This window comes from Salmo salar, chromosome ssa10 (assembly GCF_905237065.1).
Source record: "Salmo salar chromosome ssa10, Ssal_v3.1, whole genome shotgun sequence".
Lineage (NCBI taxonomy): Eukaryota > Metazoa > Chordata > Actinopteri > Salmoniformes > Salmonidae > Salmo > Salmo salar.
The window spans coordinates 50,515,374-50,528,764 of NC_059451.1; the positions used below are offsets into that span (position 1 = coordinate 50,515,374).

General features: G+C 42.0%; 1 protein-coding gene across 2 annotated transcripts in view; it reads left to right on the forward strand.

Moving 5' to 3' along the window:
• Positions 1 to 1,199: 1,199 nt before the first annotated feature.
• Positions 1,200 to 13,391, forward strand: part of nr2f6b (nuclear receptor subfamily 2, group F, member 6b) — a 26,589-nt gene continuing 14,397 nt past the window's right edge. Inside the window, exon 1 of one of the 2 annotated variants that reach the window (XM_014123588.2) lies at positions 1,200 to 4,079. In XM_014123588.2, the coding sequence (XP_013979063.1) occupies positions 3,814 to 4,079 (266 nt within the window). In that variant the 5' untranslated portion in view covers positions 1,200 to 3,813. The remainder of the gene's footprint in view (positions 4,080 to 13,391) is intronic. The other variant, XM_014123587.2, reaches the window with a different exon arrangement.

The following is a 13,391-nucleotide window of genomic DNA, read 5'->3' on the forward strand; positions in this document are numbered from 1 at the left end:
ACTGAGTGTACAAAGGATTAGGAACACCCTCCTAATATTGAGTTGCAAACCCTTTTTGCCCTCAGAACAGCCTTAATTTGTCAGGTCATGGACTCTACAAGGTGTCGAAAGCGTTCCACAGGGATGCTGGCCCATGTTGACTCCAAATCTTCCCACAGTTGTGTCAAGTTGGCTGGATGTCCTTTGGGTGGTGGACCATTCTTGATACACACGGGAAACTGTTGAGCATGAAAACCCCAGCAGCGTTGCAGTTCTTGACACAGTCAAACCAGTGTGCCTGGCACCTACTACCATATCCCGTTCAAAGGCACTTAAATCTTTTATCTTGCCCATTCACCCTCTGAATGGCATACATACACAATCCATGTCTCAATTGTCTCAAGGCTTAAAAGTCCTTCTTTAACCCGTCTCCTCCCTTTCATCTACACTGATTGAAGTGGATTTAACAAGTGACATCAATAAGGGATCATAGCTTTCACCTGAACAGTCTATATCACGGAAAGAGCAGGTGTTCCTAATGTTTTGTCCACTCACCGTATAAATATGTACTAAATCATATGTTACGATGAACACTTTCTTTGCATTCCTTTTCATTTAAATATCCTGCCTACAAGACTCCAACCCAAACAGTGTCAAAGTAAGTCTGTCAAAGATTCCAGAATAGACTGTATGACCTTTAACCAAGTTCCTCCATAACAACAAACCTCTTCCTCGCTATTATGGGGTCAACAAAGTCAGAGGAAGTCAGCCGGGCGTATTGGAGAGAAGAACATGAAACGAGTTTAAAAAAAAAGCCCTGCCATGCGCCTGGTGTGCTGGCCAGCGGCCCCCTTTTGTTTGCTGGCACTGTCAGGGTTAACTCCCCTAGTGCTGGGAGGCAGCCTGGGGTCAGGGCTTAGTTAGAGACGGGGGCGAGCAGTCAGCGGCATTCTTTCTCTCTGTGTGTGTGTAGAGAGAGAGAGAGAGAGAGAGAGAGAGAGAGAGAGAGAGAGAGAGAGAGCGAGAGAGAGAGAGACAGAGAGAGAGAGAGCGAGAGAGAGAGAGAGAGAGAGAGAGAGAGAGAGAGAGAGAGAGATAGAGCCCTCCAGTGTAGCTCCCTCTACAGCCCACTCTCTGCTCTTTGACTCCAATGGCCTTATAAGGCAATGAGTGCCATGGCAACCAGAGGGCTTGAGCACACAGACACATGCTCCCTACTCACTCACTGGGCGAAAGGAGGGAGGGAGAGAGGCATACAGAGAGAGAGAGAGAGAGAGAGAAGACCAGCAGAAGAGGCTGTTAGACTGCGCTCCACCTCAGCAGCTAGCTTTGGCTATCGTCTGTGACCGTGTTTTTCCTCCGCTGGTTTGCCTAATTTATTCAAGCCGGGGCCAGAGGAGAGGAGGAAGAAGGAGATTGTGACTGTGCTTAAGGGAATGCAGAGAGACTTAGGCCTCAACTGCTGGATGGACAAGCACTGACAAAACAAGGGAGAGAAAGAGAGAGAAAAAGAGAGAGAAGAGGGGAGACTCGCATTCTGTTTAAGGGATAGTAGAGAGTCTTTTCCTCCTTTTCTCAACTGTGTTTTCACTGTGTTTGTTCTGGTGGTTTGAACTATTGAAGCCACAGATATATGGGAGCAAGAGAGGAACAAGAAACAGATGCTGCTTCACAACAGACAGAGCAAGGGGACGTCACTGCACTTTGAACTTTCCCAGACTAGCAGGACCAGAAGGAGCTATTTATCATTTCTGTGTTTTAAATAGCAAGCCTATATTCAGTCTGCCTATAGATTCAACCTGCTTATAGATTCAGTCTGACTATAGATTCAGTCTGCGTTAGATTCAGTCTGCCTATAGATTCAATCTGCCTATAGATTCAGTCTGCCTATAGATTCAGTCTGCCTATAGATTCAGTCTGCGTTAGATTCAGTCTGCCTATAGATTCAATCTGCCCATAGATTCAGTCTGCCTATAGATTCAGTCTGCGTTAGATTCAGTCTGCCTATAGATTCAGTCTGCCTATAGATTCAGTCTGCATTAGATTCAGTCTGTCTATAGATTCAGTCTGCCTATAGATTCATTCTGCCTATAGATTCAATCTGCTTATAGATTCAGTCTGCCTATAGATTCAGTCTGCCTATAGATTCAGTCTGCATTAAATTCAGTCTGTTTATAGATTCAGTCCGCATTAGATTCAGTTTGTCTATAGATTCAGTCTGCATTAAATTCAGTCTGTTTATAGATTCAGTCTACATTAGATTCAGTTTGTCTATAGATTCAGTCAGCCTATATTCAGTCTGCCTATAGATTCAATCTGCGTTAGATTCAGTCTGCCTATAGATTCAGTCTGCCTATAGATGCAGTCTGCCTATAGATTCAGTCTGCCTATAGATTTAGTCTGCGTTAGATTCAGTCTGCGTTAGATTCAGTCTGCCTATAGATTCAGTCTGCATTAAATTCAGTCTGTTTATAGATTCAGTCCGCATTAGATTCAGTATGTCTATAGATTCAGTCTGCCTATAGATTCAATCTGCGTTAGATTCATTCTGCCTATAGAGTCAGTCTGCCTATAGCTTCAGTCTGCCTATAGATTCAGTCTGCCTATAGATTCAATCTGCGTTAGATTCCGTCTGCCTATAGATTCAGTCTGCCTATAGATTCAGTCTGCCGTTAGATTCAGTATGCGTTAGATTCAGTCTGTCTATAGATTCAGCCTGCATTAGGTTCAGTCTGCCTATATTCAGTCTGCCTATAGATTCAGTCTGCATTAGATTCAGTCTGCCTATAGATTCTGTCTGCGTTAGACTCAGTCTGCCTATAGATTCAGTCTGCCTATAGATTCTGTCTGCGTTAGACTCAGTCTGCCTATAGATTCAGTCTGCCTATAGATTCAGTCTGGTTGTTCTCTGGATTTGTCTATCGTCTCTGAGTATTGGCTGTCTGGGGAGATAGGATAGTTCTGCCCAGCTAGTGAAACCAAAAGTGCTGTTTATACAAGTTTGTGAGGGTGTGGGCATTTGTAAACTGTTAACCCAACATATACTACTAGCAACAGACCAAAGACAAAGTAACTCAACCTTCTAATGGGGGTTGAATGACAGCAATCCATTTCTAACATTCTCTGAATATCTGCTTGTATCAGAAATTCTTGACAGAAATTAGTTCTGTGTTTCTAACTGCTGAGCTAAAACTGTGCTTCTGCTTGTTAGATTGATAGATGGCACTTTCTACACAGCCCAGAACTGGTCTGACTAGTTTGTAAGTAGTAAAGTAATCCTACGGAAGAGTTTTTTTTTTTCTTCTCTGGGAGGGTCAGAGAGAGAGAGAGAGAGGGATAGAGAGAGAGAGAGAGAGAGAGAGAGAGCGATAATGAGAGAGGGATAGAGGGAGAGACAGACAGAGAGAGAGAAAGAGACAGAGAAACAGAGAGAGAGGGAGAGCCTAAGCCTCTAAGTGTAATGTATTGTTTTCTGTGAAAGGGCAGGCTGCACCCTTTTCCCCCTCCTGAACTCTGAACCGCTTGTTGTGTCAGAACTTTTAGGAGGAGTCATTGACTTGGGTCACAGGAAAGACAGGGGAGAGAAGGAGAAGAAAAGGAGAGCGACGGTAGAGAAGTAGAGCAGTGAGAAGGACCTCCGGGTCATTTCACAGAGACAGAAGGGGAAAGAGGTCAACTCTATTACTTTTCCTGGAAGTGAACTCAAAAACGTATTTAGTATGATTAGAAACTAAAGTGTTGTAGCTGAAGATTTTCACAGAAAAGAGTAGAGCACTTGGTGAGTAGACAGGCGTGTGTAAGAGAGAGTGTGTGTGTCGGCCGTTTAGCTCAGATATGGCCATGGTGAGCGGGGGATGGGGCAATCCTAACCGTGAGACCAACGGATTGGGTGGGGAGAAGGCTTATCTGCGTGGGGATGAGGAGGGCTCGCCCCAGGCCGGTAGTGATGTGGAGGTGGGAGACGAAGACAAGGCGTGCGTGGTGGACTGTGTGGTGTGTGGGGACAAGTCCAGTGGTAAACACTACGGCGTATTCACCTGCGAGGGCTGTAAGAGCTTCTTCAAGAGGAGCATCAGAAGGAACCTCAGCTACTCCTGCAGGTAGGCAAAGGTGGCACCACTGGATCAAAACTGCAGTGGCAAAATTTGTGCATGTCTTTTCTGGGGCCTGGAGTTTTTCTTGATCTCATGACCTGTTTGTGTAAAACTCTGGGTCCAATTCGTAGGCTATGACAGGGTTCAAAGTTAACCCAACCGGGCCAGTTGGCCAAAAAGCTACTGGCCCGAACAGAATTTCTACTGGTGCAGACATGGTGTATTTTTTAATGGATTGGGGTCATGCAGGGCCTATAGATTGGCATGCTTCCTCTCTTTAGTCAGATATTAATAGGCTACATTTGGCTATTGTGATAAAAAGCTGATTAATATAATTTAGCAATGAAAGTCATTATTCTATTCTTTAGAATTTCTTGGTATTAATCACATTCATGTTTGTTTCTAAAGTATGCCATTTTGAGACGTTTTTGTTTTTTACATTTTAAAATAGGATGCTGCCCCTTTAAGACAATGGCATTCCAAAAGAGATACTGACTTGTCTGCAGTAGGCTAGTCAAGATCAACGCTACAGTGATTTTTATTTGGCTTTCAACAGTAGCCACCACATTGTTGGTATGTTCACTATTGAATGTTTACTTTTGTAAATCACTTTCCCTAAATCAAATAAGTCTGGCGAGTAGATTGATGGGCACTTCTTTTTACAAAGGTCAGCTCACCTGTACTGTGTAAACGTAGCTATCAATTTATGTAGCGTACTGCTCAGTGCTCGAGAAATGGTGATTCGCAGGAGCGAGGTGGTGCTTGAATGAATAGCCAATCATATTGCTCAGCAGTGGATGCTCCTCAGAGAAGGAAGAGGAGGACCATGCTACTCAGTGAATTTCATTATAATAAAAATAGTGAAACATAAAAAAAGTTTTCCTTTTTAGATACAACTATACTAAATATATTCACGTCACCAAATAACTGATTAAAAGACACTGTTTTTCAATGAAGGTCTACAGTAGTCTCAACAGCATTCTGTAGGGTAGCACCATGGGTGGAAAAAGTACTCAATTGTGATACTTGAGTAAAAGTATAGATACCTTAATAAAGAAAGTGATTCAAACAAAAGTTGAATTCACCCAGGAAAATACTACTTGAGTAAAAGTCTAAAAGTATTTGGTTCTAAGTATAATTCAATATCAAAATTAAATAAATTGCAAAAATATACTTAAGTAAAAGTTTAAATCACTTACAGATAGGCACCATTTTATTGTTATTAAAATGTATGGATAGCCAGGGACACACTCCAACACTCAGACATCATTTACAAATTAAGCATTTGTGTTTAGTGAGTCCGCCATATCAGAGGCAGTAGGGATAACCACGTGTGTGAATTGGACCATTTTCCTGTCCTGCTAAGCATTCAAAATGTAACGAGTACTTTTAGGTGTCAGGGAAAATGTATGTAGTAAAAAGTACATTCTGTTCTTTAGGAATGTAGTGAAGTAAAAGTAAAAGTTTTCCAAAAAACAAATAGTAAAGTAGAGTACAGATACCCCAAAAAACAACTTAAGTAGTACTTTGGAGTATTTTACTTAAGTACTTTACACCACTGGGTAGCACAATGGTGTAGCCAGAGAACAGCTATTTTCCGTCCACCTCTGGGTACATTGACTTCAATACAAAACCTAGGAGGCTCATGGTTCTCACCCCCTTCCATAGACTTACACAGTAATTATGACAACTTCCGGAGGACAGCCTTCAACCTATCAGAGCTCTTGCAGAATGAACTGACATGTTGTCCATCCAATCAAAGCATCAGAAAATGAATCTAATACTGAAAGCATAAGCTACAGGTAGCTAGCACTGCATTGTATAACATGTGGTGACTAGTTGACTCAAAGAGAGAGAAAAACAATAGTTGAACAGCTTTGAACAAATTAATTTCTTTAAAAATGAAGGAGAAGCAGCAGAGAGAGAGCGAGAGATACACTACATGACCAAAAGTATGTGGACATCTGCTCGTGAAACATTTCATTCCAATATCATAGACATTATTATGGAGTTGGTCCCCCCCTTTGCTGCTATAATAGCCTCCACTCTTCTGGGAAGGCTTTCCACTAGATGTTGGAACATTGTTGCGGGAACTTGCTTCCATTCAGCCACAAGAGCATTAGTGAGGTTGGGTACTGGCGTTGGGCGATTAGGCCTGGCTCGCAGTCGGCGTTCCAATTCATCCCAAAGGTGTTCGATGGGGTTGAGGTCAGGGCTCTGTGCAGGCCAGTCAAGTTCTTGCACACCGATCTCGACAAACCATTTCTGTATGGATCTTGCTTTGTGCACGGGGGCATTATCATGCTGATACAGGAAAGGGCAAAGTTGGAAGCATAGAATTGTCTAGAATGCTGTATGCTGTAGCGTTAAGATTTCCCTTCACTGGAACTAAGGCCGAACCATGAAAACAGCCCCAGACCATTATTCTTCCTCCACCAAATTTAACAGTTGGCACTTGGGGCAGGTAGCGTTCTCCTGGCATCCGCCAAACCCAGATTCGTCCGTCGGACTGCCAGATGGTAAAGCGTGACTCATCACTCCAGAGAACGGATTTTCACTGCTCCAGAGTCCAGTGGTGGCGAGCTTTACACCACTCCAGCTGATGCTTGGCATTGTGCATGGTGATCTTAGGCTTGTGTGCGGCTGCTCGGCCATGGAAACCCATTTCATGAAGCTACTGACGAAGAGCTAATGTGTTGACGTTGCTTCCAGAGGCAGTTTGGATCGTGTTGTATCCGAGCACAGACGATTTTTATGCGCTACATGCTTCAGCACTCGGCGGTCCTGTTCTGTGAGCTTGTGTGGCACTACACATCCAAGTATATATGACCAAATTATGAAAGACAGAAATTGTAAGTTTGAATTCCGTCAGAAGTGAAAAAATGATTGTTGTCTATCAACAATGACAAGCCACCAGGGTCTGACAACTTGGATGGAAAATGACTGAGAATAATAGAGGATGATATTGCCACATGCTATTTGCCATATCTTCAATTTAGGCATACTAGAAAGTGTGTGCCCTCAGGCCTGGAGGGAAGCAGAAGTAATTCCGATACCTTAGAGTAGTACAGCCTCCTTTACTGGCTCAAATAGCCGACCAATTAGCCTGTTTCCAACCCGTAGTAAAGTTTTGGAAAAAATTGTGTTTGACCAGATACAATGCTATTTTACAGTAAACAATTTGACAACAGACTTTCAGCATGCTTATAGGGAAGGACATTCAACAAGCACAGCACTTACACAAACGACTGATGATTGGCTGAGAGAAATTTATGATAAAAAGATTGTTGGAACTGTTTTGTTAGACTTCAGTGCCGCTTTAGACATTATCGACCATAGTCTGCTGCTGGAAAAACCTATGTGTTATGGCTTTACACCCACTGCTATATTGTGGAAAAAGAGTTACCTGTCTACCAGAACACAGAGGGTGTTCTTTAATGAAAGCCTCTCCAACAAAATCCAGGTAGAATCAGGAATTCCCCAGGGCAGCTGTCTAGGCCCCTTACTTTCTTCAATGTTTATGAGTTAAGCCAGTGTGTCTATGTATGCGGATAACTCAACACTAAACACATCAGCTACTACAGCAACTGAAATTACTGCAACACTTAACAAAGAGTTGCAGTTAGTTTCCAAATGGGTGGCAAGGAATAAGTTAGTCCTAAATATTTCCAAAACTAAAAGCATTGTATTTAAGACAAATCATTCACTAAACCCTAAACCTCAACTAAATCTTGCAATAAATAATGTGGAGATTGAGCAAGTTGAGGTGACTAAATTCCTTGGAGTAACCCTGGATTGTAAACTGTCATGGTCAAAACATATTGATACAAAAGTAGTAAGATGGGGAGAAGTCTGTCCATAATAAAGCTCTGCTCTACCTTCTTAACAACACTATCAATAAGGCAGGTCCTACAGGCTCTAGTTTTGTCTCACCTGGACTACTGTTCAGTTGTGTGGTCAGGTGCTACAAAGAGGGACTTAGGAAAATTGCAATTGGCTCAGAACAGACAGCACGGCTGGCCCTTGGATGTACACAGAGAGCTAACATTAATAATATGCATGTCAATCACTCCTGGCTCAAAGTAAAGGAGAAATTCACTTCATCACTACTTGTATTTGTGAGAGGTATTGACTTGTTGAAAGCACAGAGCTGTCTGTTTAAACGACTAGCTCACAGCTCAGACACCCATGCATACCCTACAAGACATGTCACCAGAGGTCTCTTCACAGTCCCCAAGTCCAGAACAGACTATGGGAGGCACACAGTACTACATAGAGCCATGACTACATGGAACTCTATTCCACATCTGGTAACTGATGCAAGCAGTAGAATGTGTTATTGGAGTAGGGGCCTGAGGGCACACACTTAGTGTGCTGTGAAATATATTATGAATGTATTGTAATGTTTTTAAAGTTATATAACTATTTTAATTTTGCCGGACCACAGGAAGAGTAGCTGCTGCCTAGGCAGTGGGGATCCATAATAAATACAAATACAAATAAGGCCATGCTCATAATTTTTTTTAAATGGCACCTAGTGCCACAATTTTTCTGCATTTTAGTCTTCAATTGTTTCAATGGTAGACTGCGACACAGCAGGTAAATATTGAACTGTGAAAATGTGCTGAAAAGTGCTGCTGCTTTGAAAGTGGTGTGGTCAGATTGAAAGTACTGGTGCAAATTCTGTCTCGCCACACGTTTTCCGGCGGCTCTGCAGGTAGGTGCAGCCACTGTATATTCACAAGAAAATATGTTCATGTGCAAAACAATAACATAATAAACAAAAGAAGGTTTAGAAAAAGTTCAAGAAACACATAAGTTAATGTCAAAGGTTACTGTGTACTTTAATGGATCTCAAAAATTAATATTCTGCTCATAGTGTTCATTTAAGTGAAAATGCCCTCAAGCCGGTGTTTGGAGGATATATTGGCATGGGTGCTGCAAACCGTACCAATATATCCTCCAAACACCGGCTATGAGCGCATTATCACCTTTATACAACGGGTTACCAACATATTCAAATAATGATTGACATATTTTCATAAAAAACGTTATTTTTAGGATTTATTCATACTATTTCATCCTTCCACAAGATATAGTCCTGACACAAATCTAGGGTCGCTACCCAAGCCGGCTGGTCGTTCATTAGAGATGCGACTCAGTTGTTCAGTATTTTTGTTCTGTATCTATGGACACGACCAAGTCATTCGTTCTAAATGTTCAATTTCCTTACTGGCTGGCAACATTCTTATCCCTTGCTTGCTAGCTAGCCATCTACAGCTAATTTACAGTCACATAAAAAAAACTGCTAGAATAACAGCAAAGTAGCTACATTTGCATTTGTTTAAGCTGTTTTCTAGTGGCATTTATTTGGATACATCCATAGCAATGAGCTAATGATGAGCAATTTCACCTGGCATAAAAAAATGTGCTCTCTCGTCAGGACACTGTTGTTCAGAGGAGCTAGCCAACAACACAGCTAACACAATCACTTCAAACGGAAGCTGGAAAGACTGCAAACTAGCTGCACTTTTTTCCATTGACTTTTCTTTGTATATATCCATAAAAATTATGCCAGCTGATTCATGATTTTGACTGGCGGAGAAACGCTGCATGCCTGTCTGTCTCGTCCCCAGTCCCGACACGTTCCTTATTATCGGGCAGCTGGAGATTGAATTTGAATATTGAAACAATGTTGCAAATATCGGAGAGACAAACAGCAAGGTTTACACTGTTGATAACTAAATGTTAGTCTAAAATAAATAATGTCTAGATGCTTTATATAGTGGACATCAAGTTTATAAATTTCCTGGCTGGGCTGACGAAACAGTGGATTGCGCAGTCAGATAGAACAGAGTAAATAGGCATTTTAACGTCATAGATTTAGCCTGTGGTAACTTGTGGAATAGATACCGGCTGGAATGTGGTATTAACCAATCAGCATTCAGGATTAGACACACCCTTTGTATAAATCATATGTACAGCATAAATATAGAACATGTAACTTGTTAGATCATATTTCCCTAAGGGGATTCCACTCTGGGTTAGGCTGTGTTGCAGCTTTGACTCAGGTTTATGTTTTAGATTTTCAGGTGAATAATATACACATGGCAAAATACATCTTTTTTTTATCAGAACCATACAAATGTGCCTTTCCCACTCCCACCTAGTTTACAGTCAATAATATATTGACTGCACTACCACATCACACTCCTGAGGAATATGACCCTTTGTTTATTGTTTACTATTTAAGGGCTATGTTCAATTAAAAAGCCGCCAAACTGGTTTCAGTGCTGTCAGGGATAAATAAATATTGGTCCTGTGCTGTAAGAAAGCATGTTTAGATTCATGGAGCTGGTGGTTGCAGTGTTGACACTATGTTGACGGTGTTGACACTGTGTTGACAGTGTTGACACTATGTTGACAGTGTTTACTCTATGTTGACAGTGTTTACTCTATGTTGACAGTGTTTACTCTATGTTTACAGTGTTTACTCTATGTTTACAGTGTTTACTCTGTTTACAGTGTTTACTCTGTTTACAGTATTTACGCCATTTTTACAGTGTTTACACTATGTTTACACTATGTTTACAGTGTTTACACTATATTTACTCTATGTTTACGCTATGTTTACAGTGTTTACGCTATGTTTACAGTGTTTACTCTGTTTACAGTGTTTACGCTATGTTTACAGTGTTTACGCTATGTTTACAGTGTTTACTCTGTTTATAGTGTTTACTCTATGTTTACTCTATGTTTACAGTGTTTACTCTATGTTTACGCTATGTTTACAGTGTTTACTCATTTTACAGTGTTTACTCTATGTTTACAGTGTTTACACTATGTTTACACTATGTTTACTCTATGTTTACTCTATGTTTACAGTGTTTACTCTATGTTTACAGTGTGAAGGAAAAATAAGCTCAACTGCACATTGTCTAAAAAATGCTGCATGGGAGGATTTACGCTTACTTGTTATCCAGTTCAGATTGAATACCGCCATTTTACAAATTACCCAAATGACAACGTTCCTATGGTTAACTTTCCCTTCTCTCTGTCCATTGACCTGTTACTGTACAGTCTACTACACAGTGGTTAAAATGCTCTTAATCTGTTTCCTACATTTTGAATAATACAGGACATTCCCCCCAGAAGTGAAATGTGAAATGACAAACTTTCTCAAGATAATTTTACTTCTGGGTAACCAAGATTATACAGGCTATACGACTATACAAGCCTACACAGCTATACAGGCCTAGACATCTATACAGGCCTACACAGCTATACAGGCCTAGACATCTATACAGGCCTAGACAGCTATACAGGCCTAGACATCTATACAGGCCTACACAGCCATACAGGCCTACACAGCTATACAGGCCTAGACATCTATACAGGCCTACACAGCTATACAGGCCTAGACAGCTATACAGGCCTACACAGCTATACAGGCCTAGACATCTATACAGGCCTAGACAGCTATACAGGCCTAGACATCTATACAGGCCTAGACAGCCATACAGGCCTACACAGCTATACAGGCCTAGACAGCTATACAGGCCTAAACAGCTATACAGGCCTAGACATCTATACAGGCCTACACAGCTATACAGGCCTAGACATCTATACAGGCCTAGACAGCCATACAGGCCTACACAGCTATACAGGCGTAGACAGCTATACAGGCCTACACAGCTATACAGGCCTAGACATCTATACAGGCCTAGACAGCTATACAGGCCTACACAGCTATACAGGCCTAGACATCTATACAGGCCTAGACAGCTATACAGGCCTAGACAGCTATACAGGCCTAGACATCTATACAGGCCTACACAGCTATACAGGCCTAGACAGCTATACAGGCCTACACAGCTATACAGGCCTAGACATCTATACAGGCCTAGACAGCCATACAGGCCTACACAGCTATACAGGCCTAGACAGCTATACAGGCCTACACAGCTATACAGGCCTAGACATCTATACAGGCCTAGACAGCTATACAGGCCTAGACAGCTATACAGGCCTAGACATCTATACAGGCCTACACAGCTATACAGGCCTAGACAGCTATACAGGCCTACACAGCTATACAGGCCTAGACAGCTATACAGGCCTAGACAGCTATACAGGCCTAGACATCTATACAGGCCTACACAGCTATACAGGCCTAGACAGCTATACAGGCCTACACAGCTATACAGGCCTAGACATCTATACAGGCCTAGACAGCCATACAGGCCTACACAGCTATACAGGCCTAGACAGCTATACAGGCCTACACAGCTATACAGGCCTACACAGCTATACAGGCCTAGACATCTATACAGGCCTAGACATATATACAGGCCTACACAGCTATACAGGCCTAGACAGCTATACAGGCCTACACAGCTATACAGGCCTAGACATCTATACAGGCCTAGACAGCTATACAGGCCTAGACATCTATACAGGCCTACACAGCTATACAGGCCTAGACATCTATACAGGCCTACACAGCTATACAGGCCTAGACAGCTATACAGGCCTACACAGCTATACAGGCCTAGACAGCTATACAGGCCTACACAGCTATACAGGCCTAGACATCTATACAGGCCTAGACAGCTATACAGGCCTACACAGCTATACAGGCCTAGACAGCTATACAGGCCTAGACAGCTATACAGGCCTAGACAGCCATACAGGCCTAGACAGCTATACAGGCCTACACAGCTATACAGACCCAGTGCCAGGATAAAGTGAGTAACAGAGCAGTTGAAATCGGTGAGGGGGCACAATTTATTTAGGTTCTTGCATGGGAATTATTTTGAATTCTGCTTATATCACGCTATATCACAATAAACAAAGAGACTTGAAGATACAGGTTGGCGCGAAACCTCCAGCCCATCTCCACTGCACTGTTTCAGCACAATGGTACAATGGTTTTACACAGTAAAGCAAGGCCATTTTGACAATGAATATAGGCTATAATTCACCTATTACAAACAGCATGTGTGAATGCAGCCGTACACACAGCTGTCTTACCTAAATAATGCTAACTAAATGCTGAAAGTAGTAGCCTTGTTATTCAAGCATTCAAATAGTTTGGCTAACAATGCCGACACAACTGCAAATGCTAACGGATAAAAGCGAACAGAACAAACCAGTGGTACCAAGTAGTAGGCCTAGTAAACTAAATATCAGATCGATAATGACAATCTATATTTAGGCTAGTTACATTAACAGTAAACCAACACAGTAAACAAAAGGCGAATGGAGATCAAAATAACCAAAACACAGCCTACAGCCTACTACAGTGAGATGCAGCCT